Source organism: Ranitomeya variabilis, chromosome 6 (genome assembly GCF_051348905.1).
Source record: "Ranitomeya variabilis isolate aRanVar5 chromosome 6, aRanVar5.hap1, whole genome shotgun sequence".
Taxonomy (NCBI): domain Eukaryota; kingdom Metazoa; phylum Chordata; class Amphibia; order Anura; family Dendrobatidae; genus Ranitomeya; species Ranitomeya variabilis.
In genome coordinates, this window is record NC_135237.1 from 242233525 (window position 1) to 242261022 (window position 27498).

The 27498-nt window shown below is 45.9% G+C and overlaps 1 protein-coding gene across 6 annotated transcripts in view; it reads left to right on the forward strand.

The window, feature by feature from the left end:
- Positions 1 to 257: 257 nt before the first annotated feature.
- The window catches only part of CCDC127 (coiled-coil domain containing 127), a 95012-nt gene continuing 67771 nt past the window's right edge, over positions 258 to 27498 (forward strand). Inside the window, exons 1-4 of one of the 6 annotated variants that reach the window (XM_077269532.1) lie at positions 258 to 520; positions 23910 to 23987; positions 24595 to 24849; positions 24994 to 26145. In XM_077269532.1, the coding sequence (XP_077125647.1) occupies positions 24734 to 24849; positions 24994 to 25879 (1002 nt within the window). In that variant the 5' untranslated portion in view covers positions 258 to 520; positions 23910 to 23987; positions 24595 to 24733 and the 3' untranslated portion in view covers positions 25880 to 26145. The other 5 variants (XM_077269534.1, XM_077269535.1, XM_077269533.1 and 2 more) reach the window with 5 other exon arrangements.

Sequence of the window (27498 nt, forward strand, 5' to 3'; positions counted from 1 at the left end):
GAGCCGCCCCACTAATGCTGCTGCCCCCTCTCAGAGCCGCCCCACTAATGCTGCTGCCCCCTCTCAGAGCCCCCCACTAATGCTACAGCCCCGTGTTGCTTCTCAACTACACAACCTCAGTTGCCAACGAATTACTAAAGTACTAGAGAGCAGAGCAGCTGTCCGCAATGATTGATAAACATCACGTGCAGCGTTTACGTCACAGTCCAGTCCACTTTTTTAAATTAACTTTATTAAAGCAGCATAGTATACAAAGACCGGTAATAGAGTAGAGTTCAGGTATTACAGTGACTTCAAGTGAGGATTGCCGACATTATAGGGCAGTTTACGGTTACAGAATAAGCAGAAACCAATGCGCTTCTCGTTTTATTAGTTATTTACGGATTTGAGTGTGACTTTTGTCCCCTTATATATGTTTACAAATGATACGGTCCTACGTGATGACGTGGAGGTGTGGCTTAGAGAGCCGTGCGAGGGGCGTGGTTTGCGCTGACAGGTTTCTTATGGGAAGCCGCACTTGGTGAGTTATGGTCTGTCAAAGTAGGGGATAAGGAGTCAGCGCTGACACAGGCGTGCAGGCGTCTTGTGGACCCTCGGTGTGCCGCTGGGCGGGCGTCTTGTGGACCCTCGGTGTGCCGCTGGGCGGGCGTCTTGTGGACCCTCGGTGTGCCGCTGGGCGGGCGTCTTGTGGACCCTCGGTGTGCCGCTGGGCGGGCGTCTTGTGGACCCTCGGTGTGCCGCTGGGCGGGCGTCTTGTGGACCCTCGGTGTGCCGCTGGGCGGGCGTCTTGTGGACCCTCGGTGTGCCGCTGGGCGGGCGTCTTGTGGACCCTCGGTGTGCCGCTGGGCGGGCGTCTTGTGGACCCTCGGTGTGCCGCTGGGCGGGCGTCTTGTGGACCCTCGGTGTGCCGCATGCAAGTAGAGAAATGTGAGGCAAGATTTCTAAATTCGCAAAGTTTATCCTATTTGTTTTGTATTTACTTATGTCGTCATCTGTTCTGCCAGTATGAGGGAAAGATGTTTTGCAGTTTTCATGGTTATTCCTGAACTGTAGATGGGTGTTGGGATGAGGTGACCATCCTGGCACTTGTCTACCTTATGTCAAGTCACAAAGTTCTAGTTGTGTCTTTTGGTTTGGGCTTCCTGGCCTGTTACTGTAAATCCGTCCTGCACCTAAGTGTCCATCACATGACCAGTAACTGGACAACAGAGGTCTTGAGACGTGAGGACTTTCTACATGAAGTAGATTCAGAATTTTCATGTCTTTCTTTACTCAATGAGTAATGACTATCTGTGGCATCTGGGCTACCCTTGTAAGGCCGGGGTCACAGTTACGCGCATCAGTACCCGGCACTGCCTCCAGCGGTTCGGACCAAGCATTCAGCTGCATAGAAATACATGCAGCCGCGCACCCCGGTCCCGAGTGCTAGCAGCAGTGCTGGGTGTTGATGCGAGAGTCTCGTGCGAGTTTCATGCATCATACAAGTGTGACGCTGACCACACAGGAAGTTCCTGAAAGCAGAGAGAGGTCAGTAATATGTAATGTCGTTGTGTGTTTGTTTGTTGTTTTACTAAATAATAAAAAAAAAATGGTGTGGGCTCCAGAGCAATTTTCCAAAATAGACAAGGAAAGCCAGTGACTGGGGGGGCGATGTTTATAGCCTGGGAAGGGGGATGATACCTATGGAGCTTCCCATGCCATTAATATCAACCCACAGCTGTGTATTTAGCCTTTACTGGCTATTGAAATCGGGGGACACCAAAAAAATGAAGTGGGGGTCCCCCTGTAATTATTAACCAGAAAAGGCTATGTAGACAGTTGTGGGCTGATATTTATAGCCCAGGAAGGGGCCATGGATATTGCCCCCCGCTACAAACACCAGCTCCCAGCCACCCCAGAAATGGCGCATCTCTAAGATGCTCTAACTCTGGCACTTAGCCTCTTTCTTCCCTTTTGCCCTGTAGTCGTGGCAAGTGGGGTATTAGTTGTGGGGTTGATGTCGCCTGTGTAGTGTCCGGTTACATCAAGCCTGGCTTAGTAATGGAGAGGTGTCAATAAGACACCTATCCATTACTAATCCTATAGTTGTTACATTTAAGACGCAGCCAGAATAAAGTTTTTCAATGAAATAAAACATCACACAGTTTTCCCATTTATTATTCAGCTAATCCACGTGACACCCTCGATCTCCTATAATAAAAGTAAAATACTAAACCAACACAAATATTTCCTGTTCTGACGTAGTCCTAAATAACGAGTGTCCCACGACGACTCCAGCTCTGCTACATCTGGATGATGACCACCAGAAATAACTCAGTCTCCGGCGGTCACCTGCACTGCAGTTCTCGAGGACAGCTTAGATCTTGCCTAGGGACTGGAGATAACCCCGTCAGTCACGTGCATGGCAGTTCTCGTGGTCAGCTCAGTTATCGCGAGAACTGCAGTGGATGCGAACTTTTGTAGATCACAAGGTAGGCCTTATTTAAATTAGTACATATGTGTAGTAAGCTGCATTTCTGCAGTTATTACGCATGTGACTAATAATTAGATGCGGTTTTACTGCATCTAATGATAGGCTGTGGGGATGGAGTGTCTCCGCATTGTAAATAGACATGCTGCGGTCTGGAAAGATGCGCCGCGTGTGCGTATACTCTGGTCTGCCACCTGCGTCTCTGAACTCATAGTGGGTGAGGGAGGACAGAATATGGTATGAGGGGATTGGGAGAAATTTTCCTGTCTGATATGGTCACTTTTTTTTTTTTCCTTTGAAATAATTGGCCAGATCGTCATCGCCTTAGCTCCATGGTTGGGGGGTCCTGCACTTTTGGATTGAAGGGAATGAAAAGTGTCAGACACTCAGGATTGTTGGCTAGTGAGGTGATGAGGGTGTTGAAATATGTTTGTTTGGAGAGGTGAAGGGCAGAGTTGTATGTTTTAAGCATAAGGCTACTATTACACATCAGTTTTTTGCCATGAGGCACAATCCGGTGATTTTTTTTTCAATAAACGGATCCTTTTTTTTTTTTTCCTCATAAGAGTTGTATTGGCGCCGGATTGTGCCTGATGGCTACACGTTTCATCCGTTTTTTGTTTTTTTTTGTTGGATCTGTCAAAAATTAGTTTTCTGGGGGCGGGATAAACGTACAGAGGAACGTTTTTTCTCTCCGGTGGAAAACCGCACAGCGACTGATCTGGCGAAAAACTTATGAAACGTGAGGTGGAATGACCGAATCCGGTGAACTGTATCCAGTGTTTAACAACACAATTCATGCATTTTCCATTCTGGAATCTCTCTCTCCTACTCTACTCTATCCCCAGTTTAACAAAAAAAACAAAAACGATCCATCGCTTCAGTTTTTCACATTTTGCGCTGGGTCCGTTTTCTTAAATTCAACGGATCCTGCCTGATGGCAAAAAACTGACAGTAGCCTAAAATTTATAATGGATGAAATGGATTCACTTCAACTGGGTGACAGATAGAAGGCGGGGTAGAGGGAAGAGTGCCAGGGAGGCTAGTCCTGATCTGGCACACCCCAATAAGTTTGCTAAGTTGGCAGATGAGGGGGGTGCCAGTACAGGGGTAGCACTGCTGCAGCCAGGCATGTCCTCTGAAAGCCGGAGGAGTGACTGCTCCAGTAAGGAGGGAAATAGGAGAGCAGGGCAGGGCAGGCCAGACAGGTGCTGGTAGTGGGGGACTCAATTATTAGGGGAACAGATAGGGCAATCTGTCACAAAGACAGGGATCGTCGGACGGTGTGCTGCCTACCTGGCGCTCGAGTCCGACACATCGCTGATCGGGTGGACAGATTACTGGGAGGGGCTGGTGAGGACCCAGCGGTCATGGTGCACATTGGCACAAATGACAAAGTTAGAGGTAGGTGGAAGGTCCTTAAAGATGATTTCAGGGAATTAGGCTGCAAGCTGAAAGCAAGGACCTCCAACGTTGTATTTTCTGAAATACTGCCTGTACCACGTGCCACGCCAGAGAGGCAACGGGAGATTAGGGAGGTTAATAAGTGGCTCAAGAATTGGTGTAGGAAGGAGGGGTTTGGGTTCCTGCAGAACTGGGCCGACTTCTCAGTTGGCTACAGGCTCTACGCTAGGGTCGGGCTGCACCTCAATGGGGAAGGGGCAGCTGTGCTGGGGGAGAAAATGGTTAGAAGGTTGGAGGAGTGTTTAAACTAGGGATTGGGGGGGAGGGTATTCATTTTATAGGAGGGGAAGATAGTGCAGATAGACCTGGGCACAAATAAGGAAGTTGGGGGTGGCGGTGGCCGGGGGGGGGGTGGGGTTAGAACAGTTAGTAATTTAAGAAAGAATAGAGGTACAGAGAGTAACATCAAGTGCATGTATACTAATGCCAGAAGCCTCGCCAACAAAATGGATGAATTAGAACTAATGTTGTTGGAGCATAATTATGACATGGTGGGGATATCTGAGACGTGGCTGGATGAGAGCCATGACTGGGCTGTTAACTTGCAGGGCTATAGCCTGTTCAGAAATGACCGTACAGATAAGCGAGGGGGAGGGGTGTGTCTATATGTAAAATCTTCCTTAAAACCCATCCTGCGTGATAATATAGGTGAATTTAATGAAAATGTAGAGTCCCTGTGGGTGGAGATAAGGGGAGGGGGAAAAAATAATAAATTACTGATAGGGGTTTGTTATAAATCTCCAAAACTAATGGAAGCAATGGAGAATATCCTCGTAAAGCAAATAGATGAAGCTGCGACTCAAGGAGAAGTCATTATTATGGGGGACTTCAACTACCCTGAAATAGATTGGGGAACAGAAACCTGCAGTTCCAGCAAAGGTAATCGGTTTTTGACAACTATGAGAGACAATTACCTTTCACAACTGGTTCAGGACCCAACAAGGAGGGGGGCACTGCTAGACCTAATATTAACCAACAGGCCAGACCGCATATCAAATATAAGGGTTGGGGGTCACTTGGGGAATAGTGATCACAAAATAATAAGTTTTCATGTAACCTTTAATAAGATGGGTAGTAGGGGGGTGACAAGGACACTAAACTTCAGGAGGGCAAATTTCCAACGGATGAGAGAGGATCTTGGTGCAATTAACTGGGACGATATCCTGAGACACAAAAATACACAAAGAAAATGGGAGACGTTTATTAGCATCCTGGATAGGACCTGTGCACAGTATATACCGTATGGGAATAAACATACTAGAAATAGGAGGAAACCAATATGGCTAAATAGAGCTGTAAGGGGCGCAATAAGGGACAAAAAGAAAGCATTTAGAGAATTAAAGGAAGTAGGTAGTGAGGAGGCATTAAATAAATACAGAAAATTAAATAAATTCTGTAAAAAGCAAATCAAGGCAGCAAAGATTGAGACAGAGAGACTCATTGCCAGAGAGAGTAAAAATAATCCCAAAATATTCTTTAACTATATAAATAGTAAGAAACTAAAAAATGACAGTGTTGGCCCCCTTAAGAATAATCTGGGGGAAATGGTGGATGAGGATGAGGAAAAAGCCAATATGCTAAATGACTTTTTTTCATCAGTATTTACAAAAGAAAATCCCATGGCAGCCAATATGACTAGTGATAAAAATTCCCCATTAAATGTCACCTGCTTAACCCAGCAGGAAGTACAGCGGCGTCTAAAAATAACTAAAATTGACAAATCTCCGGGCCCGGATGGGATACACCCCTGAGTACTGCAGGAATTAAGTACAGTCATTGATAGACCATTATTTTTAATCTTTAAAGAGTCCATAATAACAGGGTCTGTACCACAGGACTGGCGTATAGCAAATGTGGTGCCAATATTCAAAAAAGGGGCAAAAACTGAACTCGGTAATTATAGGCCAGTAAGCTTAACCTCTACTGTGGGTAAAATCCTGGAGGGCATTCTAAGGGATACTATACTGGAGTATCTGAAGAGGAATAACCTTATGACCCAGTATCAGCACGGGTTTACTAGGGACCGTTCATGTCAGACTAATTTGATCAGCTTCTATGAAGAGGTAAGTTCCGGACTGGACCAAGGGAACCCAGTGGACGTAGTGTATATGGACTTTTCCAAAGCTTTTGATACGGTGCCACACAAAAGGTTGTTACATAAAATGAGAGTAATGGGGATAGGGGAAAATATGTGTAAGTGGGTTGAGAGCTGGCTCAGGGATAGGAAACAAAGGGTGGTTATTAATGGAGCACACTCGGACTGGGTTGCGGTTAGCAGTGCGGTACCACAGGGGTCAGTATTGGGCCCTCTTCTTTTTAACATATTAATGACCTTGTAGGGGGCATTCAGAGTAGAATTTCAATTTTACCCTTCGCCATGACAGCACCCACTGGAGAGATAGGGATCCGCCCCAAGGAACAGGAAACCTACAGAGACATAAAAGGGGGCGGTCCCCCTCTCCTCCTCAGTTTAGGTTTCCTGTTCCCAGGGGACAGGATCTCTGAGAAAACTACAGAAGATCATACCTGGGCTAGGAGCATCCGCCTGTGCGGTTTCTGCGGGAACGGCAGGGGATGCAGTCCAGAAGCAGCGTCGGGGGAGACTCCGTTAGACGGCTCCCCCCCTCGTCTGTCCGGCATGTGGGATGGCTGGGTCCGGGAAGACGCCGCCCGATTCCACAGAGCAACGCTGCAGAGGTGCGGCCTTGAAGAGGCTCCAGATGCGGGCCAGCAGGTAAGAGGGTCCGGGATCTGCGGCACAGCTGCAGCGGCAGCCGGTACACCGCTCCATAGCGCAGGCCGGGATAAGATGGCGGCCGCACATGCGTGGAGCGGTGTAAGAATCCCCATACTGACCCGGAGGTATGGGAACACTTCCGGGTCACTCACACAGCGGTGAGGGAAAGCGCGGTTTCGCGCATGCGCAGTACACCGCTGTGGAAAGAAAAAAAAGGGAAACTGACCGGATCTTGGCCTATAAAAAGGGGGAAGTTGCAAACGCACAGGCGATGCAACATGTCGTCCCCAGGAAAAACAGTGGACCCAGCAGGTGAGCCAGCCAGCAGAAGGTCCTCAGATGCCAGCCATAGGAGTGAGACCAAGGATTCAAGATCCAGAAAGTCGCAGCCTCCTATTTCGGTACCGTACAGCTTCACTGGGTGAATGTAATTTCCCCTCTGCCTATAAAGCTGACACCCTTTTCCACAAATGTCTTCTTCTCCCAGGCCAAAAAGAGACAGAAATCTAAGCACAAACAGTGTGCGTTATGTGACGAGCCTCTCCCAGATTCCCACCCAAAAAAACTCTGCAATCAATGTATGGCGGAAACAATGCAGAGTCCATCTATGTCGGTCACAGATATACGGGCCATAATTAGAGAGGAATTACAGGCCATCTCACAAGCCAGTACCCCCCCCTAAAAAATCTGGGAAAGAAAAGGCTATATCCAGCTCTGAGTCCGAGGAGGAAGGCGTTATCCACTCAGACTCCTCGCAGTCGTCATCCTCTTCCTCAACACAATCCGACATTGAGGGTCGAGCTTGTTTTCCCCTTGATGGGGTGGACAACCTAGTAAAATCCATCCGGAATACTATAGGTTGTGAGGATGCAAAAGACGACCAAACTGCACAAGACATCATGTTTGCAGGGTTGGCAGAGAGGAAGAGAAGAGCATTCCCAGTAATTCCTGCGGTTAAGGCACTGATAAAGAGGGAGTGGGAGAAACAGGACCAGAGAGGTTTTCTCCCGTCAGCCTCCAAAAGGAAGTACCCCTTTAATGATGAGGAGTTAATTTCATGGACTAAAATCCCTAAGGTGGACGCTGCAGTCGCCTCCACCTCAAAACAGTCAGCTCTACCAGTCGAGGATGCGGGCCTACTTTCTGATCCTCTAGATCGGAAGGCAGAATCCTCACTAAAACGATCATGGGAGGCTTCCACGGGCATATTTAAACCATCAATTGCCAGTACATGCACTGCTAGATCCATGCTTGTTTGGATTGATCAGCTGGATCAACAGATCGAACAGGTGGTCTCCAGACAAAAATTGTGGGATGCGATACCACTAATTAGAGGTGCAGCAGCATTCATGGCCGATGCTTCAGCTGACTCTCTTCGCCTTGCAGCAAGATCAGCCGGTCTGATTAATAATGCCAGACATGCGTTATGGATGAAGAGCTGGAAGGGGGATACGCAGTCAAAGGCTAAGATCTGTGCTATTCCATGTGAGGGTGAGTTTTTGTTTGGGAAAGCATTAGACGAGCTCCTCAAAAAAGCCTTCCCTGACCCCTCAATTCCTTTCTATAGGAAGACCTTTAGGAAGAGGCCGTTCGGGAAATGAACACAAAATGAAAGATCGTCACGATGGGCCACAAGAGAGGGAAAACAGGGTGGCACTATGTTTAAAGGCCCCCCCTTCCGTAGAGACAATAAACTCTGAAACACCAGACACCCCAGTAGGGGGTAGGTTAAAATTTTTCTTTCCCCAATGGCGAAAAATCACGTCAAGTTCCTGGGTGCTAAATATTAAGGAAGGAATGAAAATAGAATTCCTCCAAATTCCCCATGATTCCTTTATTTTAACAGCCCTTTCCTCACCAGTGCAACAGAAGGCCCTTGAACTGGAAATTAGAAGTCTTATAGTTAAAAATGTTTTAGTTAGGGTGCCAAAGGGACAAGAGGGTAAAGGGTTCTACTCTCCGTTATTTTTAATCCCTAAACCCGATGGTTCATTTCGAACAATTATAAATCTTAAAAAACTCAATACGTTTATTAAAAATTATACGTTTAAAATGGAGTCTATTAGATCGGCCATTAAGCTCCTTTTCCCAAATTGTAGAATGGGCGGCATTGATTTAAAAGATGCCTACTACCATCTCCCTATCCATAGTAGGTATCAAAAATACTTAAGAGTGGCAGTAACTCTTGAGGGGGAGATTCATCATTTCCAGTATACAGCCATGCCCTTCGGTCTCTCCACGGCACCCAGGATCTTCACGAAGGTATTGTTAGAAGTAATGGCCTACCTTCGCCAGAGAGACACATTAATCATTCCCTACTTAGATGATTTTTTAGTTGTAGGAAATTCGTCCCTTCAGTGTGCGGAACGATTAGCTGACACTGTCTCGTCCTTAGAAAGCCTGGGCTGGATCGTCAACTATAAAAAATCCAGACTCATCCCACTCTCTCTTCAGACATTTTTGGGGTTCAATCTAGATTCCATAAAGCAAAAATGTCTACTTCCCCAAGAAAAAAATATTTCTTATAGAGGGTAAAGTAGTGGCGGCCATTCACAAACCTCAAATGTCCCTGAGAGCAGGAATGTCCTTGCTAGGATCCCTCTCCTCCTGTACTCCAGCCGTTCAGTGGGCACAACTTCATACCCGAACATTACAACATCAGATACTTCGGGAACAGAGAGAATTTCTGGGGCACCTTGAATCGAAAATAACTTTATCCGAGAAAGTCTTCTCCTCCTTAGAGTGGTGGCTAGATAAAGACAACCTAGCGGGGGGTGTCCCTTGGGTAATATCACCATCCCACACGATAACTACGGACGCTAGTCCCCACGGGTGGGGCGCACACATGGGAGATAATTCTGCCAGGGAACCTGGGATAAGAATGAAGATTTATATTCATCAAACCTGAAAGAATTGAATGCGGTAAACTATGCACTGCGTCAATTTCTCCCACAGCTACGAGGAAGCCACGTCAGAATCTGTTCAGACAACACTACGACAGTGGCGTATTTAAACAAACAAGGCGGCACAAGATCAGACGCTCTAATGTCTTCCGCAAACAGTACCTTAATCCTGGCCGAAAAGCATCTGTTGTCCCTCTCGGCAGTCCACATCAAAGGAGAGGACAATCAACAAGCTGACTTTCTAAGTCGACACACTCTTCATCAAGGAGAATGGTGTCTCAATCCTCACATTTTCCACAAAATAACATTGTTATGGGGCAAGCCCCAAATAGACCTGTTCGCTACAAAACAAACAAGTCCAGAAATTCGCATCTCGGTCCCGTGCAGATCACCCGGACATTCTAGATGCTCTTCAAACACCCTGGCAATTCAAGCTAGCGTATGCTTTCCCTCCAATAATTCTGCTTCCACAAGTAATACGGAAGATCAGGGAAGAGCAGGCCAGGATAATACTGATAGCACCATTCTGGCCCAAGAGACCATGGTTCTTGTGCCTGCGGTCAATGTCGGTGACGGATCCTTGGGTCCTTCCCTCAATCCCAAACCTTCTCTCTCAGGGACCTTTCTTCCACCCTCAGGTGGACAGCCTCCACCTGACGGCCTGGAATTTGAAAGGCAGATATTAAATTCCAGGGGGTTTTCAAAAGGCCTAATTGATACACTCCTGCTTGGCAGGAAACCATCTACAACAAAAATTTACACCCAAGTGTGGAAGAAGTTTCTTCAGTTCCATACTAGTTCAGACCCCTCTGAAGTCCTCATAAAATCTATACTAGAATTTCTACAGAAAGGGAAAGAGTTAGGTCTGTCAGTTAACACACTAAAGGTCCAGGTGTCCGCTCTGGGTGCCCTCTATGGCCATAATATTGCTGGTAATAAATGGGTATCCCGCTTCATCACGGCCTGTGAACGAGTTACTCCTGTCCACATACCTAGGGTAGCTCCTTGGGATCTAAATCTAGTCTTAGACTCTCTAACAGAATCTCTGTTTGAGCCTATAGACACAGCATCTTTGAAACACTTGTCGTTAAAAACAGCCTTCTTAGTAGCCTTAACATCGGCTAGAAGAGTCAGCGACATTCAGGCCTTGTCGATAGATCAACCTTACCTTCTCACATTTCATGACAGACTAATCTTAAAACCGGACCCCTTATACCTTCCTAAGGTAGCAGGGAAGTTCCACAGGTCACAAGAGATACATCTTCCTACTTTCTTTAAAGACCCCTCTACTCCTGAAGAACAAAAATTTCATACTCTAGATGTCAGGAGAGTAGTTTTGCAATATATTGAGAAAACTAGTAGTTGGAGGCAGAGTAGGGCTCTGTTCATATCCTTCCAGGGCAAAAAGAAAGGATATGGAGTCACAAGAGCAACATTATCCAGGTGGATAAGAGACGCTATCCGGTTGGCCTATTCCATGAAAAATGAAGAACCTCCGGAGGGTATCAAAGCACATTCCACCAGAGCCATGGCTTCTTCCTGGGCCGAAAAAGGGAACGTGCCAATCGAGGATATATGTAAGGCTGCAACTTGGTTGGCTCCTTCCACTTTCTATAATCACTACAGGCTTGACCTGTCTTCCGACTCTGACCTACACTTTGGCAGGACTATCCTCAGCACGGTGGTCCCCCCCTAGGTGTTGGTCTCTGGAAATCTCTCCAGTGGGTGCTGTCATGGCGAAGGGTAAATAGCCGGATTACTTACGGTAATGCTCTTTTAATGAGTCCATGACAGCACCCAGTCACATCCCTCCCTAATAAAAGCCAATGTAATTACTTCTATGAAGTTTATATTCTGATGATACATTGTGATGGTTGACTAACACTGGCGGTCCTCCGGGTACTCTGAAATTAAACTGAGGAGAGGGGGACCGCCCCCTTTTATGTCTCTGTAGGTTTCCTGTTCCTTGGGGCGGATCCCTATCTCTCCAGTGGGTGCTGTCATGGACTCATTAAAAGAGCATTACCGTAAGTAATCTGGCTAATTTGCAGATGACCCTAAACTCTGCAGGGTAATCAATACAGGGGAGGACAATTTTATATTACAGGATGATTTATGTAAACTGGAAGCTTGGGCTGATAAATGGCAAATAAGCTTTAATGGGGATAAATGTAAGGTCATGCACTTGGGTAGAAGTAATAAGATGTATAACTATGTGCTTAATTCTAAAACTCTGGGCAAAACCGTCAATGAAAAAGACCTGGGTGTATGGGTGGATGACAAACTCATATTCAGTGGCCAGTGTCAGGCAGCTGCTACAAAGGCAAATAAAATAATGGGATGTATTAAAAGAGGCATAGATGCTCATGAGGAGAACATAATTTTACCTCTATACAAGTCACTAGTTCGACCACACTTAGAATACTGTGCACCGTTCTGGTCTCCAATGTATAAGAAAGACATAGCTGAACTGGAGCGGGTGCAGAGAAGAGCGACCAAGGTTATTAGAGGACTGGGGGGTCTGCAATACCAAGATAGGTTATTACACTTGGGGCTATTTAGTTTGGAAAAACGAAGACTAAGGGGTGATCTTATTTTAATGTATAAATATGAGGGGACAGTACAAAGGCCTTTCTGATGATCTTTTTAATCATAGACCTGAGACAGGGACAAGGGGGCATCCTCTACGTCTGGAGGAAAGAAGGTTTAAGCATAATAACAGACGCGGATTCTTTACTGCAAGAGCAGTGAGACTATGGAACTCTCTGCCGTATGATGTTGTAATGAGTGATTCATTAATTAAATTTAAGAGGGGACTGGATACCTTTCTGGAAAAGTATAATGTTACAGGGTATATACACTAGATTCCTTGATAAGGCGTTGATCCAGGGAACTAGTCTGATTGCCGTATGTGGAGTCGGGAAGGAATTTTGTTCCCCATGGTGGAGTTACTCTTTGCCACATGGTTTTTTTTTGCCTTCCTCTGGATCAACATGTTAGGGCATGTTAGGTTAGGCTATGGGTTGAACTAGATGGACTTACAGTCTTCCTTCAACCTTAATAACTATGTAACTTAAAGCAGGAATAGAACAGACAATTCGTAACTAGTGATGAGCAAGCGTGCTCGTCACTGCTAAATACTCGATCAAGCATCAGGGTGCGTGGGTATGCTCGTTACTTGCTTGAGTATTGGGTGCTTGAACACCACGCTCGAGGCCCTGCAGCTGTTAGTCTGTGTGCCCACGATTACTAATGCCACGTGCAGAACACGGGTGTATTGTCACTGTGTTGTATAGTACAAGCACAGTGGATGGTTTAAAAAAAAAAAAAAAAAAAAGTCCCATGCAAAGTTGTGGTGGTTTTATTTATTTATTTTTTTTAGTGCTGTGTATACTCCCCTGTGGTGCGGGTTACCTATCCACAGCATGTCAATTTCTCCTGAGGGAACGCTCAGTCTTCAGTGCAGAATTTTCCCAGGTGTTTTTAGCATGGTTTTAATAGACATTTAAAAAAGTGTGGTGCCCCCTAGTTTTGATAACCAGCCAAAGTAAAGCAGATAGCTGGGGAATGATACTACTAGGCTGAAAAGGTCCCTTGTTGTTGTGCCCATCCCAGCCTAAAAATAAAAAGCCTGCAGCCACCCCAGAATTGGTGAATCACATGAGATGCGCCAATTCTGACGTGTTGCCTGGCTCTTCCCATTGCCACTGCCCCAGGGCAAATCAGAGTAATGGTAGTTGGGGTTGATGACCGCTGCAATTTGTCAAGAAGTTGCCATCAACCCCTGGGGTTAGTAATGGAGAGATGTCTATCAGACACCCCCATTTACTAACCCATTAATCAAAAATAAAAGCGCACACTTTAGTTGAATAAAAACTCACCTACACTATCCCTTGTTCACCAATTTATTAAAAAAAAAAAAAAAAAATGTCCATTCAGGTTTGAAGTAATGCAATGAATCTGAAGTAGTTCAGGTATCCTTTTTTGGACTACTTAAGAATCGTTGGTATACTGCGGATCTGCATCTGATTTTTTTTTTTTTTTTCTTTTTTTTTTCTCTTTGATAAATTGTTGAATTCTGAATGGTGTGGAGGGAGTCTTTATTCAAATAAAGTATTTTTTGTGCATCTTTTATTTTTTGATTACTGGGTTAGTAATGGGAGTGTCTGATACACATCTCTCCATTACTAAAGGTACCTTCACACTGAACGACTTTGCAACGATAGCGATCCGTGACGTTGCAGCGTCCTGGATAGCGATATCGTTGTTTGACATGCAGCAGTGATCTGGATCCTGCTGTGATGTCGTTGCTGAAAGTCCAGAACTTTATTTGGTCGTCAGATCGGAGTGTATCGTTGTTTGACAGCAAAAGCAACGATGCCAGCAATGTTTTACAATGGTAACCAAGGTAAATATCGGGTTACTAAGCGCAGGGCCGCGCTTAGTAACGCGATATTTACCCTGGTTACCATTGTAAAAGTAAAAAAAAAAACACTACATACTCACCCTCTGATGTCTGTCACGTCCCCCGGCATCCGCGCGGCTGCTCAGAGCTTCCTGCACTGAATGTGTCAGTGCCGGCCATAAAGCAGAGCACAGCGGTGACGTCACCGCTCTGCTGTTAGGGCCGGCGCTTACACAGTGCAGGGAAGCTGAGGCCGGGGGACGAAGCAGACACAGGAATGTAAGTATGTAGTGTTTGCTTTTTTACATTTACACTGGTAACCAGGGTAAACATCGGGTTACTAAGCGCGGCCCTGCGCTTAGTAACCCGATGTTTACCCGGGGACTTCGGCATCGTTGGTCGCTGGAGAGCTCTCTGTGTGACAGCTCTCCAGCGACGACACAACGACGAAACAGCGACGCTGCAGCAATCGGCATCGTTGTCGATATCGCTGCAGCGTCGCTTAATGTGACGGTACCTTAACCCCAGGGCTTGATGCCAGTTGTGATTTTGCTGTCATTAAACCCAGCCAAGGGTATCAGAAAATTGCGCAATTGTTTTTTGTTTTTAGCAAAGTTTGGATTTTTTTTTTTTTTTTTTTCACTTAGATAAAAAAAGAACCTAGACCTATTTGGTGTCTATGAACTCGTAATGATCTGGAGAATCAAAATGGCAGGTTAGTTTTAGCATTTACTGAACCTAGTAAAAAAGCCAAACCAAAAAGTGTGGGATTGCAATTTCAACACACTTGGAATTTTTTTCCCCGTTTTCTACTACATAACATGCAAAACCCAATGATGTCATTCAAAAGTACAACTTGTCCCTCAGAAAATAAGCCCTCACATGGCCATATTGACAGAAAAATAAAAGTTACGGCTCTGTGTAGGAGGGGAGCGAAAAACAAACACGAAAATACCCCAGGTCGTGAAGGGGTTACATAATAATTTGGGATAATTTTTACTCTTTCTGGCAATGAGTCTCTCTGCCTCAAGGTTTGGTGCCTTGATTTGCTTTTTACAGAATTCATTTAATTTTCTGTATTTAATGCCTCATCACTACCTACTTGCTTTAATTCTCTAAATGCTTTCTTTTTGCCACTTATTGCACCCCTTACATCTCTATTTGGCCATAGTGGTTTTCTCCTATTTCTAGCATATTTATTCCAATAGGGTACCGTATATACTCGAGTAGAAGCCGAGACCTCTAATTTTGCCACAAAAAAACAGGGAAAACTTAATGACTCGAGTATAAGCCTAAGGTGGGAAATGCAGCAGCTACTGGTAAATTTCAAAAATAAAAATAGATACCAATAAAAGTAAAATTAATTGAGACCTCAGTAGGTTACGTGTTTTTGAATATCCATATTGAATCAGGAGCCCCATATAATTCTCCATACAGTTCATGATGGCCCCATAAGATGCTCCATAATAAAATATGCCCCATAAAATGCTCCATAAAGTTTGATGGGCCCCATAAGATGCTCCATAGATAATGTGCCCTGTACAATGCTGCATAGGTTGATGTGGCCCCATAAGATGCTCCATAGAAACAATTTGCCCCATAGCCAGCTGCTGCGATAAAAAAAAAAAAAAAGAAAATCACATACTCCTCTCTTGTCCTGAGCAGGCCCCCGGCACTTGCGATATTCACCTGTCCGCGTTCCACCGCTGGGTGCTGCTGTGTCTTCCGCGTCCTCCGCAGTGACAGTTCAGGCACAGGGCGGCGCGCACACTAATCGCGTCATCACGCCCTCTGACCTGAACGTCACAGGCAGAGGACGCAGAAGGCCCCGAGGTGGAACTCGGACAGGTTAATATCGCGCAATGCTCACCCTAAAGTCCACATTATACTAACTTGCTCCCGGCGTGGTCCCTGGCATCTTCTCACTGACAGGTGATTTATTCAGTCGCCATGACAGCACCACGAGAGAGGGAATCCGCCCTTCAGGGACAGGAAACCTCAGACACAAAAGGGCGGCACCTCTTTCCCCTGTCAGTTGGTTTCCTGTCCCTGACAGGGGAACCTCTTCAGGCAGACCCTAAGAGGGTCGAAGATATCCCACTCCTGACAGGCCGGCGGGGGTCCCCTATCTTGGCCTGATCAGTTTGTGGAAGCACCACACGGCAGGGGTACTGTCTAGTGTCGGTGACAGCAGTGAGAAGCGGCCTCAGGTTGCATAGGCTGACTTCTGATGTGGGCCGCGCACGTACCTGGTAAGTATGCGGGGCTGTGTTTTGCCGGGGTCGTGTCTGCTGGGGCCTCTAGAGATATGTCCGCTGCCTGATGCAGGTGCGCTTGTTCCGGGCGGTGCTGGCCTCCTCGGTCGCGCGTCGGCTTGCAGGGCCGCGGTCGCGACCGGATGTGACGTTTCTGGATGCTGCGGCTGGGCGGCGCGGCCTGATGCGACCGAGCATGCGCAGTAGCGCCGTCCCGGTCAGTGGCGGCGCCCTGATGTCTGGACCGTGCTTGATCTCGGGAGGGGGTGGAGGCGCGACCCTGGAAGCATGCCCTATCAGCGCTCGGTACTGGACGCACCACCCGGAAATCCTGCTGTCCCCCATCCGGGGGTGGTACCATGGGGGCATATTTTATGGCAGCACATGACAGCTGTAAGGTGTTCCTGATCCGTTTTTCGTGATGAAATCGCCAGAAGGAGCACCGCAGCTGGACAGGCAACAGCAGCAGCAGTTGGAAGAGCCTCAGGTGACCTCCCAGCGGCGGTCTAGTGGCAGTAGTTGCGCTGGTGGAGCTAAAGGGGCTCAGAAATCAGTCAAGTCCTCAAGCCGTAAGGAGTCTCCGGCTAAGGGCTCATTTCCACTGGCGAGGAAAACGGACGAGTGCATTCCGATAAAAAAATCGGATTGCACTCGGACCAATGTTATTCAATAGGTGTCTTTTCATTTGCGATTTTTTTTTTTTTCTCAGCCGAAATCGGACTGAGAAAAAAATCGCAGCAAGCTGCGTATTGCTGCGATTCTCAGACGAGACTCGCCAATGCAAGTCAATGGGTGCGAGAAAAAAATCGCAGAGCACTCGCACCATGCGAGTACTGTCCGATTTTTACACACCGGTGTCCTTTGAAAAGCCGGTAATTCAGCGCGGTGTACAGTAAAATCACACTGACAGGCTAGAATAGAGTAGATATATACACATAGAATAGGTATATATACATATATATATGTCAGTGAGACACCTATATATGTATATTTATATTTAATGCAGCGCCAGATAGCATTAAAGCCGCTAATTCAATTACCGGCTTTTTCTTTCTCCTTCCCATACCCGACAGGATATGAGACATGGTTTACATACAGTAAACCATCTCATATCCCCCTTTTTTTTGCATATTCCACACTACTAATGTTAGTAGTGTGTATGTGCAAAATTTTGGCGCTGTAGTTATTAAATTTAAGGGTTAAATCGCGGAAAAAATTGGCGTGGGCTCCCGCGCAATTTTCTCCGCCAGAGTAGTAAAGCCAGTGACTGAGGGCAGATATTAATAGCCAGGAGAGGGTCCATGGTTATTGGCCCCCCCGTGGCTAAAAACATCTGCCCCCAGCCACCCCAGAAAAGGCACATCTGGAAGATGCGCCTATTCTGGCACTTGGCCACTCTCTTCCCACTCCCTGTAGCGGTGGGATATGGGGTAATGAAGGGTTAATGCCACCTTGCTATTGTAAGGTGACATTAAGCCAGATTAATAATGGAGAGGCGTCAATTATGACACCTATCCATTATTAATCCAATTGTATGAAAGGGTTAAAAAACACACACACACACACACACACACACACACACACACACACACACACACACACACACACACACACTTTAAAAGTATTTTAATGAAATAAACACACAGGTTGTTTTAATATTTCATTGCTCTCTCAATCCATTTGCAGACCCTCGCTTGGCAAAATAATAAACACACAAGATACATACCTTCTGATGTCCGATCACGTCCCACGAGGTAATCCATCTGAAGGGGTTAACTAATATTACAGGCACGAGCTGCGATAAACCACTCGCTCGTGCCTGTAATCCCCCGGGTGCTGAAAGGAAAGCTGGATCTGTACTTACATTGAGTCGCGGTGATGCGCCCCTGCTGGATGTTCTCATGAACTGCAGCCTGGGAACTTTTTCCCACGCTCCAGGTCATATGAGGACATCCACCAGGGGGCGCATCACCGCGACTGAAGGAAATGTAGGTCAATGACGTAATTTCATTCATTCGCCGGGGAATTACAGGCACGGAGCACAGCTGCATTAGCAGGGCTCCTGCTTGTAAATTATTTTAACCCCTTCAGATGGATTACATCGTGGGACGTGACGGTTCAGCTGAGGGTATGTATCTTGTGCGTTTATTATTTTGCCAAGCGAGGGCCTGCAAATGGATTGAGAGAGCAATAAAATATTAAAACAACCTGTGTTTATTTCATTAAAATACTTTTAAATCGTGTGTGTGTTTTTTAACCCTTTCATACAATTGGATTAATAATGGATAGGTGTCATAATTGACGCCTCTCCATTATTAATCTGGCTTAATGTCACCTTACAATAGCAAGGTGGCATTAACCCTTCATTACCCCATATCCCACCGCTACAGGGAATGGGAAGAGAGTGGCCAAGTGCCAGAATAGGCGCATCTTCCAGATGTGCCTTTTCTGGGGTGGCTGGGGGCAGATGTTTTTAGCCACGGGGGGCCAATAACCATGGACCCTCTCTAGGCTATTAATATCTGCCCTCGGTCACTGGCTTTACCATTCTGGCGGAGAAAATTGCGCGGGAGCCCACGCCAATTTTTTCCGCCATTTAACCCTTTATTTTAGCAGCTACAAAGCTGAAATTTTGCACATACACACTACTAACATTAGTAGTGTGGAATATGCAAAAAAAAAAAAAGGGGATATGAGATGGTTTACTGTATGTAAACCATGTCTCATATCCTGTCAGATTTTTGCAGGAGAAATGAAAAGTCGGCAATTGAATTACCGACTTTTCACTAACACCGCTGCGTATTTCTCGCAAGTCACACTGCTGGTCCGTGTGGAATCCGTATTTTTCTCGCCCCCATAGACTTTCACTGGCGATTTTTTTTTTTTTTTTTTTTTTTTTTTTTTTTTTTTTTTTGCGCAATGCGCTGACAAACGCAGCATGCTGCGAATTTGTACGGCCGTAGAAAGCCGTATAATACTGAACCGTAATATACGGCTGATAGGAGCAGCCCCATTGAGAATAATTGTGCCGTTTATTTTGCGAGTTTTACGGACGTAATTTCTGCGCTCTTACGTCCGTAAAACTCGCCAGTGTGACGCCGGCCTTAGAGAGATGGTTAAACAGGAGGTCAGAGATTCCATGAGATCCAGGTCTCAGAAGACAGTTTCCAAAAAGAGGAAGGAGATTTCATCCCCAGCCTCAGATGTGGATTCAGACACAGGTGGTGTGAGCTCGGATTCTCTTCCCTCATCTTCATCAGAGGACATAGAATCTAGCCGAGCTTGTCTGTCACTGGATAGGATTAATCACCTAGTCAAAGCCGTCAACAACACTATGGGGATTGAAGAGACCCAGTCAGAATGTTCCATTCAGGACATAATGTTCAAGGGCATAGATCGTAAATCCCGAAGGTTTTTTTCCAGTAGTGGATAAAATTAAGTCGCTGATTACAAAAGAATTGAAGAAACCGGAAAGGAAGGGGTCGCTTCCACTAGCATTCAAAAGGAGGTATCCTTTCAAGGAGGAGGCTTCATCCTCATGGGACAAGGTCCCGAAATTGGATGCAGCAGTGGCCAAGGCATGCAAAAAAACTTCTCTTCCATTTGAGGATTTAGGGAATCTAAATGACCCGCTAGATAGGAAAGCTGACGTGTTCCTTAAAGGTGCTTGGAAAACCTCAGCGGGATCCCTGAGGCCGGCAATTGCGGCCACTTGCACAGCCCGGTCGTTCATGGTGTGGCTGGGCTACCTAGAAGACCAACTCAAAGAAAGGATCTCATTCCTAGGAACCTTATCTTCTATGTTGATGATTCAAGATGCAGCAGCTTTTCTTTCGGATGCATCAGCGGATTCTGTTAGGCTGGCCGCAAGGTCCTCAGCCTTGTCTAACGCAGCCCGTAGAGCACTTTGGATAAAATGTTGGCCAGGTGACTTACACGACAGATCAAAGCTGTGTGGCATCCCCTGTGAAGGTGTTCATTTGTTTGGACCGGTGCTAGATGAGCTACTGGAAAAGGCGGGTGACAGTAACAAGCGGTTCCCTCTTTTGAGAAAACCCTTTTATAGGCGAGATTACAACAGAGGATGGTCTTATCGCAGAAGATCTGACAGATTCAAATAGAGAATCAACCAGATATAACACCAACAGAAGAAGAGGTAGAGGATATATGTTTAATTCCTCTCGGGACTCTAAAAAGCCTCAATTACTGGCGGTCCAGGTGGGCGGTAGGCTTTTAGCCTTCTACCCGGCCTGGTTGCAGATCACCACTAGTCCGTGGATTCTCAGTATCATTAACCCCTTCATGACCCAGCCTATTTTGGCCTTAATGATCTGGCCGTTTTTTGCAATTCTGACCTAGCGATTCTGAGATTGTTTTTTTTCGTGACATATTGGGCTTCATGTTAGTGGTAAATTTAGGTCGATAATTTCTGAGTTTATTTGTGAAAAAAATGGAAATTTGGCGAAAATTTTGAAAATTTCGCACTTTTCATTCACGTTTTGAATTTTTATTCTGTTAAACCAGAGAGTTATGTGACACAAAATAGTTAATAAATAACATTTCCCACATGTCTACTTTACATCAGCACAATTTTGGAAACAAATTTTTTTTTTGCTAGGAAGTTATAAGGGTTAAAATTTGACCAGTGATTTCTCATTTTTTTACAACAAAATTTACAAAACCATTTTTTTTTTTTTAGGGACCACCTCACATTTGAAGTCAGTTTAAGGGTTCTATATGGCTGAAAATACCCAAAAGTGACACCATTCTAAAAACTGCACCCCCTCAAGGTGCTCAAAACCACATTCAAGAAGTTTATTAACCCTTCAGGTGTTTCACAGCAGCAGAAGCAACATGGAAGTAAAAAATGAACATTTAACTTTTTAGTCACAAAAATGATCTTTTAGCAACAATTGTTTTTATTTTCCCAAGGGTAAAAGGAGAAACTGGACCACGAACGTTGTTGTCCAATTTGTCCTGAGTACGCTGATACCTCATATGTGGGGGTAAACCACTGTTTGGGCGCACGGCAGGGCTCGGAATGGAAGGAGCGCCATTTGACTTTGAATGAAAAATTGGCTCCAATCTTTAGCGGACCCCATGTTGTGTTTAGAGAGCCCCTGTGTGCCTAAACATTGGAGCTCCCCCACAAGTGACCCCATTTTGGAAACTAGACCCCCCCCAAGGAACTTATCTAGAAGCATAGTGAGCACTTTAAACCCTCAGGTGCTTCACAAATTGATCCGTAAAAATGAAAAAGTACTTTTTTTCACACAATTTCTTTTAGCCTCAATTTTTTTCATTTTCACATGGGCAACAGCATAAAATGGATCCTAAAATTTGTTGGGCAATTTCTCCTGAGTACGCCTATACCTCATATATGGGGGTAAACCACTGTTTGGGTGCACGGCAAGGCTCGGAAGGGAAGGCGCGCCATTTGACTTTTTGAATGGAAAATTAGCTCCAATCGTTAGCGGACACCATGTCGCGTTTGGAGAGCCCCTGTGTGCCTAAACATTGGAGCTCCCCTACAAGTGACCCCATTTTGGAAACTAGACCCCCCAAGGAACTTATCTAGATGCATAGTGAGCACTTAAAACCCCCAGGTGCTTCACAGAAGTTTGTAACGCAGAGCCGTGAAAATAAAAAAAATAATTTTTTCTTTACTCAAAAATGATTTTTAGCCTGGAATTTTTTATTTTCCCAAGGGTAATAGGAGAAATTGGACCCCAAGTGTTGTTGTCCAGTTTGTCTTGAGTACAATGATACCCCATATGTGGGGGTAAACCACTGTTTGGGCGCACGTCAGGGCTCGGAAGGGAAGTGGTGACATTTGAAATGCAGACTTTGATGGAATGGTCTGCAGGCGTCACATTGCATTTGCAGAGCCCCTGATGTGCCTAATCAGTAGAAACACCCCACAAGTGACCCCATTTTGGAAACTAGACCCCCCCAAGGAACTTATCTAGATGTGTGGTGAGCACTTTGCACCCCCAAGTGCTTCACAGAAGTTTATAACGCAGAGCCGTGAAAATAAAAAATAATTGTTCTTTCCTCAAATTATGTTTTAGCAAGTAATTTTTTTTATTTTCGCAAGGGTAACGGAGAAATTGGACCCCAATAGTTGTTGCCCAGTTTGTCCTGAGTAATCTGGTACCCCATATGTGGGGGTAAACCACTGTTTGTGCGCACGTCGGGGCTTGGAAGGGAGGGAGAACCATTTGACTTTTTGAACGCAAGATTGGCTGGAATCAATGGTGGCGCAATGTTGCTTTTGGAGACCCCTGATGTGCCTAAACAATGGAAACCCTTCAATTCTAACTCCAACACTAGCCCCAACACACCCCTAACCATAATCCCAACTGTAACCCCAACACACCCGTAACCCTAACCACAGCCTAATCTTAACCCCATTTCCAACCCTAGCCCTAATTCCAACCCTAACGCTAATTCCCTAAGGCTATGTGCCCACGTTGCGGATTTGTGAGATTTTTCCGCACAATTTTTGAAAAATCCGCAGGTAAAAGGCACTGCGTTCTACCTGCGGATTTCACCTGCGGATTCCTATTGAGGAACAGGTGTAAAACGCTGCGGAATCTGCACAAAATTGACATGCTGCGGAAAATACAACGCAGCGTTTCCGCACGGTATTTTCCGCACCATGGGCACAGCGGATTTGGTTTTCCATAGGTGTACATGGTACTGTAAACCTGATGGAAAACTGCTACGAATTCGCAGCTGCCAATCCGCTGCGGATCCGCGGCCAAATCCGCTGCGGATCCGCGGCCAAATCCGCACTGTGTGCACATACCCTACCCCTAGCCCTAACCCTAGTTCTAACCCCAACCCTAGTGGAAAGAAAAAAAAATATTTTCTTTTTTTATTATTGTCCCTACCTGTGGGGGTGATAAGGGGGGGGTCATTTACTATAGTTTTTTTATTTTATTTTGATCACTGTGATAGGTTATATCTCAGTGATCAAAATATACCTGGGACGAATCTGCCGGCCGGCAGATTCGGCAGGCGCACTGCGCATGCGCCCGCCAGTTTGGAAGATGGCGGCGCCCATGGAGAAGACGGACGGACACCGGGAGGCTCGGTAAGTATGAGGGGGGGGGGGGTGGATCTGAGCATGGGGGTGGATCGGAGGATGGGGGGGGTGGCATCGGAGCACGGGGGGAGCGGACAGGACGACGGAGGGGAGCGGAGCACCGGACAGAGGACCGGGGAGGAGATCGGTGGTGGTGGTGGGGGGTACATAAGTGTTTCCAGCCATGGCCGATGATATTGCAGCATCGGCCATGGCTGGATTGTAATATTTCACCAGTTTTTTAGGTGAAATATTACAAATCGCTCTGATCGTCAGTTTCACTTTCAACAGCCAATCACAGCGATCGTAGCCACGGGGGGGTGAAGCCACCCCCCCTGGGCTGAAGTACCACTCCCCCTGTCCCTGCAGATCGGGTGAAATTGGAGTTAACCCTTTCACCCGCTCTGCAGGGACGCGATCATTCCATGACGCCACATAGGCGTCACAAGTCGGATTGGCACCGACTTTCATGACGCCTACGTGGCGTCAAAGGTCGGGAAGGGGTTAAAGAGGGTCTAAGATTCGAGTTCCATCATATCCCTCAGGACAAATTTAAATTAACACCCATCCGTTCTTCTCCTGCAGAACAATTGGCACTGGAGTCAGAAGTCCAGGATCTCCAACAAATAAGGGTTTTGATTAGAGTGCCCACGGAAGAGCGAGGTAAGGGGTTTTATTCCCCTTTATTCCTGATAAAAAAAACCTGATGGGTCATATCGTACCATCATCAACTTAAAAGGCCTGAATGAATTCTTGCTGATCCCATCCTTTAAAATGGAGTCTGTGGAAACGGCAATAAAACTTCTTTTACAATTGCTTCATGGTTGTCTTAGTCTACGTTCACATTTGCGGTGTGCGCCGCAGCGTCGCCGCAACGCACGACGCAACAAAAACGCAATAGAAACGCATGGTTTTTCGACGCATGCGTTCAACGCATGCGTCGAAAAACGCTGCGTTTTTTGGAAACGCAGTTGCGTTTTGACCAAAAAAGCTGCGTTTTTCGACGCATGCGTTTTCCTACAGTGAGTCATTCTTCATCCCCCCCCCCCCCCCCCCCCCCAAATAAAAAGTGTGTACACACTAGATAAGGACCACCAATGGCTAGAAGAGGGTTGGTGTAATATAATTGTGTATATATACCCTGGCAGAGATGAATTCCTCTCATTTTGCTGGTATTCATGATGGAGCGTCCCATGGACAGTATCTACATGGATATGGAGATGGAATTTGCCTTGGCTAATGCCTATGCTGTCGCCTGTTTTCATCAAAGGGAAAGGGAAAAACGGAGATGGAGTCGTCGCCGCTTTTGGATACACCCTATCGTGGAAGTCCGGGAGAGCCGTGGAGCCTACCATTGCTTGTTTGGCGAACTCAATTACAACCTGGAGAAATATTTTGAATATACCAGGATGTCTCAGGACAGCTTCCGCTATCTTCTGCGTCGGGTGGAAGGATCCATTAGCAGGCAGGACACGCAGCTCCGGAGAGCTATTTCCGCAGAGGAACGGCTGCTGGTGACTCTACGGTACGTAGCTGTTTGAATGACTGTGATATGTTCTTCCCTTTGTTTTTGTTTGGTTTTTTTAAAAATTTTTTGGGGTTTGGTATGGTCAATGTACTTTTATAAATTGCAATGTACTTTAATGTAATTTCTTTATCTTCTTGGCAGTTTCCTGGCTACCGGAGTGACCTTGAGATCACTTCATTTTCAATTCAGGATTGGAGTCTCCACTCTTTCCGGAATTATTGCTGAGACATGCCGTGCTTTGTGGGATAATCTCCGGGAGGAATTTTTACCCGTCCCTACAAGTGAAATCTGGGAGGCAAACGCACAGAAATTTGAGCAAGTGTGTTCTTTTCCAAACTGTATTGGCGCAGTGGATGGAAAGCACATTCGGATTACCAAGCCTGCAAAAAGTGGATCCCTTTTCTACAATTATAAAAAATACTTTTCAACTGTGCTCATGGCAATTGCAGGTGCGGACTGCAGGTTTCTCGCAGTGGACATTGGTGCGTTTACCCGTGCAAATGACTCACGCACATTTAAGGAGTCGGATATGGGCCAAAAATTATATGGAAACAATTTTCATTTCCCACAGCCACGACCTCTTCCCCACACCGAAGGCCCTGCGATGCCATTTGTTGTGGTTGGGGATGAGGCATTCCAAATGTCTGCCAACCTATTGAAACCCTACTCCAGTCGGGGCTTGGACAACACCAAAAGGATTTTCAATTACAGACTGTCCAGGGCCAGAAGGACTGTGGAGTGTGCCTTTGGCATCCTTGTCTCCAAATGGCATATATTGGGATCCGCCATTAATCTTAAAATTGAAACAGTGGATGAGGTGGTGAAGGCTTGTGTGGTTCTCCACAATTACATTATGGCCAAAGAGAGACTGAACGTGGAACTCGATGAACCCATAGCCAACCCATTGCCCGATTACCATGATCATCCTCTGAGGACAAGTGTGGAAATTGCGCAGATGAGGGATCGTTTTGCGGCCTATTTTGTTTCAGATGTTGGCCGTGTGTCATGGCAAGATCAAAAGGTGTAGTGTTAATGTTACTGTTGGACTGTATTCTGGTTTTAACTACACCAATAAATACCTCTACTGTGACTGTGCTAAAAATATAATATAATAAACTAATTCTCCAGTATTATGTGCAATAAATGTCATCCATTTAGGTTGGTTTTGTTAGGTCAACTTTTACATCTACCTATACTTCACAAATGTAATGTGCCTTATCTAAAAAATTGGAACCCTTTTTTTTTTTTTTTTTTTTTTTTTAAATGTTGTTGTTTAATAAAAATTTTTTCTAAGTTTTCTACCCTGCTTCAAAGAACATATTTATACCATACCATATTTATTTGGTTGTCAGATCGCTGTGTATCGTTGTGTTTGACAGCAAAAGCAACGATACCAGCGATGTTTTACAATGGTAATCAGGGTAAATATCGGGTTACTGAGCGCAGGGCGGCGCTTAGTAACCTGATATTTACCCTGGTTACCAGTGTTAAATGTAAAAAAAACAACAGTACATATACTCACCTTCGCGTCCCCCGGCGTCCGCTTCCTGCACTGACTGAGCGCCGGCCGTAAAGTGAATGCACAGCGGTGACGTGATCGCTCTGCTGTTAGGGCCGGCACTCAGTCAGTGCAGGGAAGCGGACGCCAGGGGACGCGATTGTGAGTATATGTACTGTTGTTTTTTTTAACGTTTAACACTGGAAACCAGGGTAAACATCGGAAGTGCGGCCCTGCGCTTATCAACCCGATGTTTACCCTGGTTACCCTGGGACCTCGGCATCGTTGGTCGCTGGAGAGCTGTCACAAAGACCGCTCTCCAGCGACCAAATAGCGACGCTGCAGTGTTCTGCATCATTGTCTTTTTCGCTGCAGCATTGCTTAAGTGTGAAGGTACCTTTAGGGTATGTGTCCACGTTCAGGATTGCATCAGGATTTGGTCAGGATTTTTCATCAGTATTTGTAAGCCAAAACCAGAAAAAAAAAAAAAAAAAAAAAGGCAAAAAAAAAAATTGTAAAAATACTGTCTGACATTGCATATATGAGGTGTTTGAAGCACAAAATATGTGTAGACGGCGCACGGCTTGAATTGCCGAGAAGTATACTGCAAAATAAGAACAAATATTGTTTTAAAAAGAACAATTTTTATTGGGGGGAAACAGAAAAAAAAAAAGGGGAAATAAACTTAGGGGGTATCAACCTCTGCCACCATGGGGGAATGGTATGTCTCTGGTTGGGAATGGGGAGAGGAAGAGGAGGATGATGAGCCAGAGTCCAGGAGGCTCGATGGCAGGTCCAAACCCTCCGCAGGGTACACTGGGGAAGAAACCGCCACCTCTGTAGGGGAGGGAGGAGGCAACACAAGTCTTTGCCTGGTTCTTGAATGGCCCTGGCTGCTCCTGCTGCGGCTAGAGCCCTGACGCGAACTTGGTGTCTGTATTGGAGCAGCCAGAGCCTCAGTGTGTGTCCTCCTTTCTTTTGCTTTTTTCCCTTCACCATGACAGCACCGCACGTGAGAGGTGGCATCCGCCCCCAGGAACAGGAAACCTGTAGCAGAGATAAAAGAATGGGGCGGCCACTCTCTCCTCAGTTTGGTTTCCTGTTCCTGCAGGTGGACGCCTGTTGCAGAGTTCCTACCTCCGGAGTCA